This window comes from Camelina sativa, chromosome 3 (genome assembly GCF_030686135.1).
Source record: "Camelina sativa cultivar CO46 ecotype springtype chromosome 3, ASM3068613v1".
Classification (NCBI taxonomy): Eukaryota; Viridiplantae; Streptophyta; class Magnoliopsida; order Brassicales; family Brassicaceae; genus Camelina; species Camelina sativa.
The window spans coordinates 12,822,726-12,836,126 of record NC_141882.1 but is presented as its reverse complement, the minus strand read 5'-3'; the positions used below and the strand labels follow the sequence as shown (position 1 = coordinate 12,836,126).

Here is a 13,401-nt window from a genome sequence, read left to right as displayed (position 1 = left end):
ACTCTTTAGATTTTGTAGATTCATTGCTGGAATAAAAGCAATGGAAGATACACAAGCATATGCTTTCTTCTCTTTTCTTCCCTTCTTTTTGCTTATTATTTTCATTTCATTTTTAATGATATTTCCTACTAAATCTTTTTAGGAAAAATGGTATTCTGGATACAATGTTTTAATGTGTTCATATTATCATATTCATGTTTTCTCTCTAGAACATGTTGTTAACTTTTCTTGTTTGAACATTAAAGCTATTTTCATTTTTTTTTTTTGAATTACTAAGAGGTTTTGGACCTAAGTCCGTACATCCCTCAGGTCAGGGACCAAAGCATTTGATATGGTTCTTTTCCAAACGCCGTCTCTCGAACCGGCGACTTCTACACTTTGGTAGAGAGTCTTTACCAGTTTCTTTGCTATCAATGCTTGGTTCATTTACTTTTTCAAGCTTTCAGTTTTCAAATTTTCTTTTACCAATCAGATCACATGCTGACATAAATATAATAGTAATATGACTTTTTTTCCCACACAAAAAAAAACAAGGCAATTCTTATTCAAACTACTGCTAAAGAAAACAATGAATTATTGACACTAAATCTACCATAAGCACCAGGCATGGTCTAACCATAAAACAGAGCTTTAGAACATTTCCTCTATACATCAAGCACGACATCTATGGAGTTAATCTTGTTAGCATAAGTACATTCAATCTGATCGATGACATACTTTGACGTAAAACCGAGTCTGGATTTTTTAAGGTTCAAACAAGATATTTAAGTGTCACTACGAAAACCGCTAAATAAGAGTAAACAAAACGAACAATAGCTAAATATTTTTATGATTTGATTATTCTTTGAGATTTTTTTGGACCGCAAATCAGTGCTCGACCGGATTAAAGTTAGGGTCAGTCTGGTGCATATACAGTATGTTTAGCAAACAATAACATTGGTTGGTGACCACTATGGAAAAACATTGAGATCCGACAAGTTTACAAGGTTACCCACTTGGCTGGCTTAACCTCCGAAAATAGTTTGAATAACAGTAGGTTTGCGTGATTTTTAGATTTTTAGATTTTTGGTTTTAATAGAAAAACTTATATATTCTCCAACTAAAATTTTAAAATTTTACTTTTTGCATTTTTTATCTTAAGATTTTCTATTTTATTTAAAAAGCTAAGATCTAATTAATTTTTCTTTTCTGAAAAATCTACCAAAAACAAAACATAAAACCTCATAGCCTCAAACATGAGTTGTGTCTAATGGGGATTACAAAGCCTCAAAGATCTTCACCTTGATCCGTGTGAAGTTTTGTAACATCTGCGAACCGGAAACTGCAATTTTGGTCTGAGTGTCGATCGACACCATGGGTGTGTCGATCGACATCATCTTTTTCGGTTTCGACCGGTTTGATTTAATTGTGGTTTGGTTCGGTTTGGTTCAATTTGAAATCCCTAAATCGTTATATTTAAGGGTGGGTCGACGAAAGGGGTTAAAAAAGTTCTCTTTTGTCGCCGCTTAAGTGTTTGAGAGAGAGAAAATGAGATTTGTGAGTGTTCTTGAGTTTTGGAGAGATTGTGGTGGTTTCTGGGGAGATCTATTGATGGGATTGCATCAGAAGATTGCTAGGAGTGTGGTACAGCTGTGTTTGAGTCAGATTCTCCTGCAAAAGAGGTGAGTGCATGACCATGGCTTATCTAAGCTTGAGAAATCTATGTTTCTTTGTGATTTTGAGTTGTTTGATTGATTCCTTTTTTGCTTGTGGTTGTTTTGGTGTTTTTACATCCTTATATGGCTTATGGATGAGTTTGAGATGAATGGGAGTCTTTGGGAAGCGGGGATCTGCGAGAGAGCGTTGAGGCAGACGATGCTCGGCATCAGTGTCGATCGACACCTTCGGTGTGTCGGTCGACACTTGTGCAAGGACGGCTCGGGAATCTTTGGGAGTGTCGATCGACACCATGTGGAGGTGTCGATCGACACAATTAGGGTTTTCGGGAGGTGTCGAGCAGGTGTCGGTCGACACCAGGTTGTCAGTGTCGATCGACACTGGTATGGTGTCGGTCGACACCAACCTTTGTTGGTCGACGATTGCTTGTTTTCGGGTTTGATTGTTACTGTTGATGATTGTTTGACATTAGATTCTCAAATGCTTGTGTGTATAGCACAATAGATGGGAGGATTGCCTCATTGTGTATTTTTAATAATACTCATGCATCTCAATATGTGTTTGTGGTGCAGGTAAAGGCAAAGTGTGATCGTGGAATCAGGGCGATGAGGAGGAGGATGTTCTAGAGGCTTGATTGATTGTGGTCTAGCCATTGTTAGATTGCTAGAATTGAGCTGATAGAACATTGTATGATGTTGGAACTTGGTTATTTCTTTGTTAGTTTTGGAGTATTGTTTTGTTGGTCATTGGATTGTTAATGTTGGAATTTTTATTGGTTTATTGGAACTGTTTTGGTTATCCGTTGTTGTTGATTGTTGCTAGGTTTTTAGTGGGTATGAGACCACTAGAAAATTAAAAAAAAAAAAAAAAAAAAAAAAGGTTGTTTCAAGTTTGGCTGGATTGTCATGCTGCATTCTCAGCTTTAAAATCGTCTTTGAAGTGACCAAAGTATCGTTCTGATTTGGATAAAATCATCAAAATATTACAGGTGATGGGTTAACCTCTCCTCACCTAGAGCCAATGCATTGGCAAGGGCTATTGCTTCTAGTGTCACAAGAGATAGATGACTTACTTCTTACCTTGCGGTAGATTGTCCGGCTTTGTTGCAGAATAAGGTTGAGCAGGATCGAGGAGGTTGAGTTGTAAGATTTTTGGCTATGGATGCTTTGTTCTTGGAGCTCTTGTCTGAAGTTTTACTTGTTGCTTTTACATTTATTATGCTCTTTCTTTGTTAAAACTATCATTTGATTGCTAATGAATACGTGTTTAAAAAAAAACATAAAGCTGCAACCATTCAAAGCCTTCATCACTCTCTTTTTAATGTAAAACGTATATGATCTAACTTTCTAATTTAAGAAATATATTTCTTTATACACGTATATACATATATATATATATATATATATCTGTGTGTTATTTATAAACGAGATTAGATGTATTTTATTTTATTAGGTTTTGCGCGTCTCTGTTTATTACTAACATACAACTTTTATTGAATTTTTGGTTTTCTGGTTTCTAACCGATGGGGGTGTTACCATTTTTATATGAAAGATCAAATAAATGGAAAAGGAGCCACAGATTGGTTCCTAACCATATTACTTAACTCGAAAGGTTTAATTAGTGGATTGTTAGTGACATAATTATCAATTATTTTGTTGAGTAATCAAACATGTGCTCTCTCTTTGCTTTCCCATGGAAAGACAAATCTTTTTGCTCCTCTCTCTCTCTCTTTTTACGTCGAATTTTCACCTTGGCTGATTTTATAATTGTCATAAGTCATAACCACCAACCTCACTAGTCACTAATTCATTATCCATCCATCACATCTATCACCATAAATAGCAATGTTCGTTATTTTGTTGGAAATAATATTATCAAAACTTTCTTTCTTACCAAACTATTGGATAAACGTTGAAAGATAACTTTATATTGTAGTCGTCGACGTTAAGAAAACGAATGTTCAATTCTGTACGAGAAAATATATGATATTTCATTTTACTCTGCTCCGGTATAATATAACTACTGATAATGGTAATTGGTAAGTTAAAAGAGCCTCGTAGAGAACAAAACATTTTTCTTCTTGTTATCATTTACATTGAAAACAAGCTATATCAAAAATTTCAGATACCTATACAAATTGGTAAGTTCATCATGCATAGAATATCGACTAGCAACACGATTTAACAACCTATTTTACTTTTAATTTATAACTTTGATTACATTAGAATCTCGCGTTGAGATTAAGGAAAACAAAGATTAGTGATTAAATCAGATCGGAGGCATCTAAGATGTCATAAAGCGCACCACTTGCATCAGCTCATTTGTCCTATTCCAAAACAAGCACACACGCATATTCATGTTAGATTTCAATTTTGTTACTGTATGTATTTTTGGGTGTATATATATATATATATATATGTGTAAGGTTTAACAAATAACAAGTATGGTTAGTGGAATTCATCTTCCAAAAAAGTTACTAGATTCTTGGGATAGTTACGTAAAGATAAAAATTGGGTCACTTTTGTTGCATCATTTCATAAAGCTACTTTATATATTTTTCAGATCTCTAATGTATTTAATCTAGATTTAAAACTTCAGAAATTAATCAAAATTCGATATAGTAAGTCGTTCTATAAGAAGCAACAAGCCAACAACACAATTTCCAAAAATATCGTAAAAACAAACCTTTATATGAAACAAATTGAAGTTGGATTACAATCACCATCCAGTGCATAGTTAAAGATCGGAATGTTTTTTCAATGTTTTTAATATCAAACTGAAAAAAATTGTACTAAGAAAAAAAAATTACGTACTAGCTAGACAACTTAATTTTTAGTTTGGACCAAGGCTCTATCAAATTTATATATCGACTATGTTTAGTTTTTATTCTTGATGTACCTAGTTTAAATCAATTTTCTTTTTAAGTTGGGTATTTATAATCGATTAATATTTTTGAATTTTATCTCTGAATTTTGTAAAAATAAATTATGAACCAGTGTACAACACAAATGTTTTGTTAATGTTGTTGGAGCGGTTTTGAAAGGACGTGTTAGATTGAACTTGTAAACGTTTACGTTTGTACAGTAAAACCTCTATAAATTAATAATGTTGGGACCAAGACATTTTATTAATTTATAGTGATATTAATTTATCTATAAATTAATAATTATTAATTTACACTGTAAATTAATAATTATTAATTTATAGATATATTTTTAATTTTTTATTTTTTTTAATTATGAATTGGAACAATTATAGCAAAATAAGATTAAACTTTCGGATGTTATAAATTTTATGGTTTAGGAATTGAACTTGTAATATTTATAAAACATTATTGACAATAAATTACAAATACTATAAACAAATTGACTTATACACATGACATACATAAATTCAAATTTATGAATAATAATAATATTAATTCTCATATTTTAATAATCTGTCTAATTATCAAATTGTAAATGATGCATATCTAAAAATTAAAACTTTAAAATTTAATTATTTGTATGACATGTTATAAAATATTTTAGATATCATTATAGTTTGAAAATACAACATTACAAATATTCTATAGAAATGAGTTTTAGGAGAAACATACACTATTATATCAGTATATATATATATATAAATTTACATGATTATTAATTTATGATATTATTGGGACCATATTTTACATTGAGATTTCAAAAAAATTATTATCTTATTATCTTATCGAATATTGTTAATTTTTACACTGGCCCGACTTGGGACCAGCAAAATTTATTAATTTATAGTGATTATTAATTTATAGAGTATTAATTTATAGAGGTTTTACTGTATGTAGGTGACTATAAATTCTGAATTTAATGTCAATTAGTTTTATATATGCGTAAGTTAAAATCAAAATCCAACCTAACCTAGATAGATTATCAAATTTAATAAATTTCATACTCTATTTTTATGTGAAATATAATTCTAACAATATAGAACAAAAAAAAGGGCGAAAGGAACTTTGATTTCACAAGATGCAAAAAATATATATATTTAAACTGAAGATAAGAGCACTATCCTTCTTATCATAATGAAGGTGTGATTTCTACTCTTTTATTTCCCATTATTTCGTTCACCCAACTCCCAAATTTGGGATCCTCCAGTTTCTATTGCCCAAAGCCAAAGACATATTGCTAAGATTAAAAACCCATTATAGTGGGCAATTCAATCTTTCCCACCTTTGCCTTTCTCTGAAGAAAGTGTCTTCTTTAGGCCACTTTTTCAATTTTATTTTTATTTTTGGACTGACATAGTTGGCAATGTGTTGGAAAGAGACAATCTCAGATGTCATATTTTTTTTGGCTTGGGTCCAAAATGTTTTATGAAACCCATGTTGCCTCACAAAGAATGTTTTCGACAAACAGTATCTCATTTTTACAATAGACTTCCATAAGATAAACCTATTGCCAAACCTACTCCCATCCCATTACCAAAATAACGAGTAAAATGAAAATAATACATTTACTTATTATTAAAATGAATTATTATACCTTTTACTATAGAAGACCCTATGTCTCACAAAATAAAAAGAGGCAGGCAGAGTAAAGTATTATTATCTCTAAATTATAAATTAATAATTATTCGTCTCCTACTTGGTCCCATATCTCTCAAACCTTCATCTCTATATCTATCCCCACATTTCATTGCATTGATTCTCTTACAAGCACTTTCTCCTTCAGTCTTTATCTCCCTCTCTCCTCCTCCAGTTCTAAAATGTTTAGAAGAATTGCCATGACCATGACCATGACCAACTCTATTGTTCTTCTTCTATTTTCCTTAACTTTCTTAGGTATCTTTCCTAATAATTGCTTACTTCTGCCTAACAAAAGAAACCATTATCTCGAATTCAATTTGTCAACACATTTATTTAATTTCTATTACATTTTTTCACAGAACGTGGATTGTTGTTTCAAAGGGTCTCCTCTCTTGGCATAAACTACGGTCAAGTCGGCGACAACCTTCCTCCACCGGACAAAGTTATACAACTCTTGAGCTCACTTCATATCAATAAGACAAGAATCTACGACACAAACCCTCGAGTCTTAACCTCATTCGCCAATTCCAACATCGAGCTCTTCGTCACCGTCGAAAATGAAATGCTTTCCAGTTTAGTCGACCCTCAACAAGCTCTCCAGTGGGTAACTACTCGTATAAAACCCTACTTTCCGGCCACCAAGATCGGTGGTATTGCCGTCGGCAATGAACTATACACTGACGATGACTCAAGCCTCATAGGGTTTGTTACATACATCCTCTCATTCCTATGTTATCCTTTTCAAATCTTGGCACATTAAGAATCTACCTTATTAACCAAATCATGGTAGTCAAGTGGTTATCATCTTGTTGAGATCGATTTAGATCGTGTTTTGTTTTGTGATCCACTAGACTAAAAAAAAAAGTATTCAATCTTGTTATTGCTATTTTTCGCAGATATCTTGTGCCTGCAATGATGAGCATTCATAGTGCTTTGGTCCAAACCGGGCTAGACAAGTACATTCAAGTATCGACTCCAAATTCACTATCAGTCCTTCAAGAATCTTACCCTCCCTCCGCCGGATGTTTTAGGCCGGAAGTAGCCGGAGTAATGACGCAGCTACTAACTTTCTTGCGTAACACGAAATCCCCCTTTTGGATTAATGCTTACCCTTACTTCGCTTACAAGGATAACCCAACTAAGATCCCATTAGAATACGTCCTCTTCAACCCTAACCCTGGAATGGTTGACCCCTTCACCAAGTACCACTACGACAACATGCTCTACGCTCAAGTAGATGCTGTGATCTTCGCCATGGCTAGGCTTGGCTTTAAGGATATTGAAGTTGGGGTCTCGGAGACAGGGTGGCCGTCTAAAGGTGATGGAGATGAGGTTGGAGCCACCGTGGCCAACGCAGCGGTTTATAACAAGAATCTTCTGAGGAGACAGCTTCAGGGTGAAGGAACGCCATTGAGGCAAAACATGAGTTTTGATGTTTATCTTTTTGCTCTCTTCAATGAAGACCTCAAACCAGGACCAACCTCTGAGAGAAACTATGGACTCTATCAGCCTGATGAGACCATGACTTACAATGTAGGTTTACTATCATCTTCGTCATCAACATCATCATCAACATCTACTTCTTCAACTTCTATTATTTCCCTCACTTCCTCTGCCTCCACGGTATGTTTTAACATTTGACTTTACCTACTCTGTTTCTTTTATTTCTGTCTTATAAATATCACATTAAATCCATTAGAAAAAAAAAATCTTTGATTGAGAAACATTTTTTTTTTAAACAAATTCTGACTGAGAATACTGTTGACGTTTTTTTCTTCTAATTGTGACGTTTAATACTTGAAAAGTTAGGCGCTTTTCTAGAACATATTCCTCTATCAAACATATTTCTTAATTAATAACGATAAAGTTAGATTTTTTTTTGGAGCGACATGATTAGTACTTACTACTAGTCATGATATTTATGATTATCCTCACCATCTGATTTTTTTAAAACATTAACTAATTGAAATTTGTGGTCTTAATTATTACTTATATCTGTTCGTATTTTATTCTATAAACAGGCTATCAAGAAGGGAACGCAAAATTTGATATATTGGACATGCATTTATTCGTTGGCCATTCAAATGCTAATTAGACGACCGTACTAGAAGCAAAAACAAATTGAAAAGAGCTTCTATGTGTAAATAGAAAGAGAGTCCACTAATGCGGTTCATTTTTTCAACGAGAAGAATTAAAATCTCAAAAGTGTTCTTAGATGATTCTTTGAAGGAAAAAAAAATCAGAAAATTTGTTCCGAGTAATTAATTAATTAACTTGAGGAGGGGATGATGCAGTACTGCGAAACGAATCCAATGTATAAAGAAAAAAACTGACGATTCATATTATAGTTATGTATTTGTATTTGTCTTATTAGTAAATAGTTACGTGTTAATTAGTTTTCATCATCTAAATTCTAACATAAAAATGTATAGTTGGGTCTGTCCATAGACATAAAGACTTATATATACGACAATCAGTTTTAATTATTTTCAAGAAGATACAATTTAAAAATAACATTTTAATCAAACTACAGAAGCTGGTTGGTTAAAAGCTATTTTAATCAAAAGTTTATTTAACTCTAGGTAGGTATACAGTAATGATTCATGATTCATAAGTGACGATCGTGTTTCTTGTTTAAATCGAAAGGAACAATGTCATTAGGCATCTAAAATCCACATTCATTAGGCAATATTGCAACATTTCATGTATATATAATGGTTGATTTCATATTATATATATACTAGTGTACATATATATTATATTTCATAAATTAAAGGAAGAGAAATAACTCCAAACAAAAAAGACTATATGTATATATATATATTACTAGTTTACTACGGTTACGTGAGGTAGAAAATAAAATCATTATTACTAAACAGGAAACATTTATCATTTTTCAACACTCCAAACATTACTTTTTTCTGTTTGGTTTAAACATTACTTTTAAGGACAGATTATATAATGATATCAGATCTTTTTATATACAATTTCTTGATTGGTTTACACCGAAGGTGATGGCTCTTTAATCTTTTGGACGTGGAATCCATAAACCTTAGACATACGATACCTTCCTTTTTCATCTCGATCACCGTCAACATTCGAAACTTATGTTGTCTGCTCTTACATACACACATGCATGCATTATACATATATATATGTACGTGTGCACTCACATGACACTACTCATACATGCAGACATGACACATGTATGAATATGTGTACATTATGTAAGGATTTTTTTTTGTTTATTTTCTTAATTATAAGGCCTCAACTTAAGAGTTAATTTTTTTTAAAAAACCTTATTTTTTTAATTTATTTTTAGTTGAGACCTCATTTTAAAAATTTCTTTAAGCTGAAGTCCCATTTAAAAAATTGCATTAAATTTTTTGAGAAAAACAATTTTAAAAAAATTATTATCAGACTTTATTTTAAAAGTACAACTTTTTTTCGTATTGAGTTTCCAATGTTGGTGGACAGGCACGGTGTATGTGGGATATTCATTCATTCACCAATTGATCTAATCAATAATAGTTTTATTTTTTGTTTGGACGGTAAAAGACTAAAAAGAGTAATGCTCCCTTTTTCTAACGGCAGAAAAGGAGGAAGTAAAAAATAATCAAACGTAAACTACTCTCATTATTTTATTAGGAAGCATATAAGTAGATATGGATGGTCCCAACTTTATTCCACGACCATGTTTTAAGTCGTCAGCATTTTGACAATAGTCATTTGGCCGTCCCTTTTCAAAGGAGCTTTCTCTTTTTTTATGAATTCTCTATTTTCTGCTTTTGTCATCTCGACTCAATTGTTACTTATTTTTATAACCAACATGTTTATTAAAATAATGAATATCGTCATCGCTTTTCCTAGTCCTTTCTGGTTTTGTATAAATTCATCACGGTTTAACTTAAAATTGCTACTAGCTATATCGAGTTTTACTCTGGAATGATTATATTGTTCGTATTTAAAGTTACAATTACTCGATAACACTTTGGAATCAAGGATTTTTCGAACATCAGTTTTATTACATTTTTCAGAAAACAATAACGTTTTCTAATTTTTGTTACACTTAAATAACGCCATCATTTGGATCTGGACTTTTTTGTATTGCTATTTGATTTGAAGTTTAATATTAAATGGAAACATTGAGTGGTGTCTTTGTTTGTTGACAGCACAATGAGTAATGGCTAATATTAGAAATTTAGAACCATTCATTCTACCTGGCATCAAGTTAACTCATGTGACTCTTTTCCTACGAATGAAAAATTAATTTACATCTACAAACCCACCCCATCAATATTTATTTAGACCACACCCATCATGTGAAATGAGAGAGTTAAGTTTATTTTGTATAAAGGCATACGCAAATAATTAAAATCCATGTAGTTAGAAATATTAAAGATCATATAATGTTACAAGAGAATCTGTTTCTCAATTGTTCTTCATACTTATATTGTGAACTTAAGATATCACGCCAGGTATGTGCATTTGGTAACATCCAATTCAAAAATATATTCATAGAATATAATAATTCAAAAGAGAAAAGTGAGAATTAGTTATACAGAGATGTCAATCAAACTCACCTCCATGTTAGCACATGGGGATACCTTTGGCAACTTTACGGTGCAAGAATAAAATCGTTAGATTCTTTATAGTTCATGTATGAATATTGTAACACTGAATCTTCTACTTTAAAACAAAATAAATCTAATCAATCTGTATGATAATTGATACACGTATTACTCTCTAGTTGGGCGATTCTGTTTTATACCCCTTCTTTATAGGGAACATGCAATATTTTACCAATCCAAAAATGGTGACAATCGTCTCTCATTTTTTGTGGCTCGATGAATGAGTTCAAGATTGTTGACTACCTTTATGTATTTAATTTTTATTCTGAGTAGAGAGTAGGACCGTGACTCGAAGATACTCACTCATAGGGGAAATGAAAAGAAGTATAAGGAGAAGAAAAAAATGGGACTCTCTAGATAGTAGAAGATCACTCTCAAGTCTTAAGAGTATTTTTCTTAACCTTCTTCAGTTAAAAAAATTAATCACAAGGGGTTTTACTTGGTTGTTGGCCTTATCAATATACCCTCTTGTCGGCCTTTCTTTTTGTAAACCCCTTTTTAAGGTCAAATTTTATTTAACGGGCTTGGCTCGGTATGCAATCTAAAAGCCCAATAAGCTTAAAAACTAGGCTTCTTCTAGTACGTTCCAGTATCCTCCACAAGACTCTCTCACTCCCTTCCTTCGCTTTGTGTCTGTCAGTAATATAAAAGACAAATTTGCAGCTTTTTCTCTGTGCAGACTCTTTACGTTTCGTATCCTCCTCTTTAACAAGGCTAGGCTGCTCTAACTGAGATTTCATATCCATGGCGGAAGAGTTAGGGCTTGATTTGGAAGAACTCAGACAACTCCAGAACATAGCCAAGAGACCTCGTGTTCTCAATCTCATCAATTCCGAGATTTCCAATTTGGAGAAGGTACCTATCCCACTTTTTTTTACCCCTTTTCTCGTCATAAATCGTTTTGTTATAAGTAGTTTCTCTTATCTAGAAACAGAACTTGGGATTAGTTTTGAGAGTTTAGAGAAGAACTGTTTCATTCTTTGTATTTGTGACATGTATGTGTGTCTGAATAATTAACAAGGAGAAAGGGGATAACTTTTGGAGTTAGACTTATCTCTTGGATTGAGTTTATGAAAATAAAAACCTCTACTTTGGTTTCTGATTAGATTGAGTCGTTCTTTTCGTAGCTGAGACACTCTGCTGCAATCACTTCAAATGCAAAGCCAGAGGCACCAGTGACAATTCCTGCACCAGTTTCTACTTCGGTTAAGCCGGTTTCTCCAGCAGTGAGCTATGTAACTCTTGGAACATTTAGCTGGGATCAAGACAATGAAAAAGTCAAGGTAGAAACCAATCAGTTTAGTCCGTAATCTAGAGTAGACTCAGTTTAGTCCCACAAGTGAAGGTTTTGGTTATGTTAATGAGGTGTTTTTTTTTAAAACAGGTGTACATATCTTTGGAAGGTGTTGATCAGGACAATGTTCACGCTGAGTTCAAGCCAATGTCTTTGGATATCAAAATCCATGATGTACAAGGGAAGAATTACCGATGTGCGATCCCGAAGTTGAATAAGGAGATTGTGCCTGAGAAATGTAAAGTGCTTGTTAAGCCTAAGAGGATAGTTATCACAATGTTCAAGTCTTCCCGAGGTAACTGGCCTGATATACACTACAAAGAAGATAAGGTAATAATACGAAAACTCGAGTACTAAGCTATCGTCTTAGTATAGTGGTGGAGCTTTTGTCTGGTGGAAACGAAACTAAGCTATTTTTTTGTTTGTTCAGATTAAACCGAGTTTGGAGAAAGAGAAAGACCCAATGGCTGGAATTATGGGTTTGATGAAGGTAAGGATCTCTTTCATTCGTGTGGTTGTCTGAGATATATGTTTGTGCATCTTCTCACTAGTTGCTTATGATTTTTTTTTTTTTTTTTTTATGTTTTGATGTGAATAAAACTACAGAACATGTATGAGGATGGAGATGAAGAAACAAAGAAGACAATAGCCAAAGCTTGGACAGATGCTAGGTCAGGCAAAGGAGCAGGTCCTCTTAAAGGACTATGAAGCTTCTTTGACCAGTAATCATCATCATTCACTAGTTCGTCTTTTGTATCCGAGCAAATGTGCTTTCATGTTCTAGTGTGACCGTATCTCTCTGAAAGAACTTAACAAAAGCAAAACATCTGTTTTTGAGTTTAGTCGAATGTTGCATTTGCTGTTTTGGATATTAGTTTCTTGCAAGCAAGCATTCGAACTTTTGTTTGATATTCCTAAGCAACTAGAACTAGAAAGCCTTTGTTTTCGAAGTTGAATATTAGATTTTGGCAGCTAAGCTTTGAAATAACTTCAATTCTGAGACGAGGCCCTACCCGTCAGTTTAGATGGGCTAAACGGGCCGCACCAGCCTGTACATGCACACCTACCTACCGCGCCAGCCTGTACATGCACTCCTACCTGAACGGGCAGCACCAGCCTAATTGACCAACAACTACTCATTTTTCAGATTTATAAATACGTAAGACGTGGCTACTTGTAAGTTGATAAAAGAAAACTTAGAGTCCGTTACGCCGTGAAAGTCGAACAGTTCACAACATCCAAAAACAAAATCGATA

The 13,401-nt window shown here is 33.2% G+C and overlaps 2 protein-coding genes across 2 annotated transcripts; both read left to right on the top strand.

Moving 5' to 3' along the window:
* The first annotated feature begins 6,316 nt into the window (after positions 1-6,316).
* Positions 6,317-8,625, top strand: LOC104777034 (glucan endo-1,3-beta-glucosidase 11-like). The gene is made up of 4 exons (XM_010501220.2): positions 6,317-6,475; positions 6,580-6,922; positions 7,117-7,843; positions 8,242-8,625. Exons 1-4 carry the CDS (start codon positions 6,400-6,402, stop codon positions 8,326-8,328), a joined length of 1,233 nt encoding a protein of 410 aa, XP_010499522.1. The 5' UTR covers positions 6,317-6,399; the 3' UTR covers positions 8,329-8,625.
* Positions 8,626-11,399: 2,774 nt separating this feature from the next.
* LOC104777033 (uncharacterized) lies at positions 11,400-13,016 on the top strand. The gene is made up of 5 exons (XM_010501219.3): positions 11,400-11,706; positions 11,979-12,134; positions 12,236-12,475; positions 12,576-12,635; positions 12,752-13,016. Exons 1-5 carry the CDS (start codon positions 11,596-11,598, stop codon positions 12,851-12,853), a joined length of 669 nt encoding a protein of 222 aa, XP_010499521.1. The 5' UTR covers positions 11,400-11,595; the 3' UTR covers positions 12,854-13,016.
* Positions 13,017-13,401: the final 385 nt, after the last annotated feature.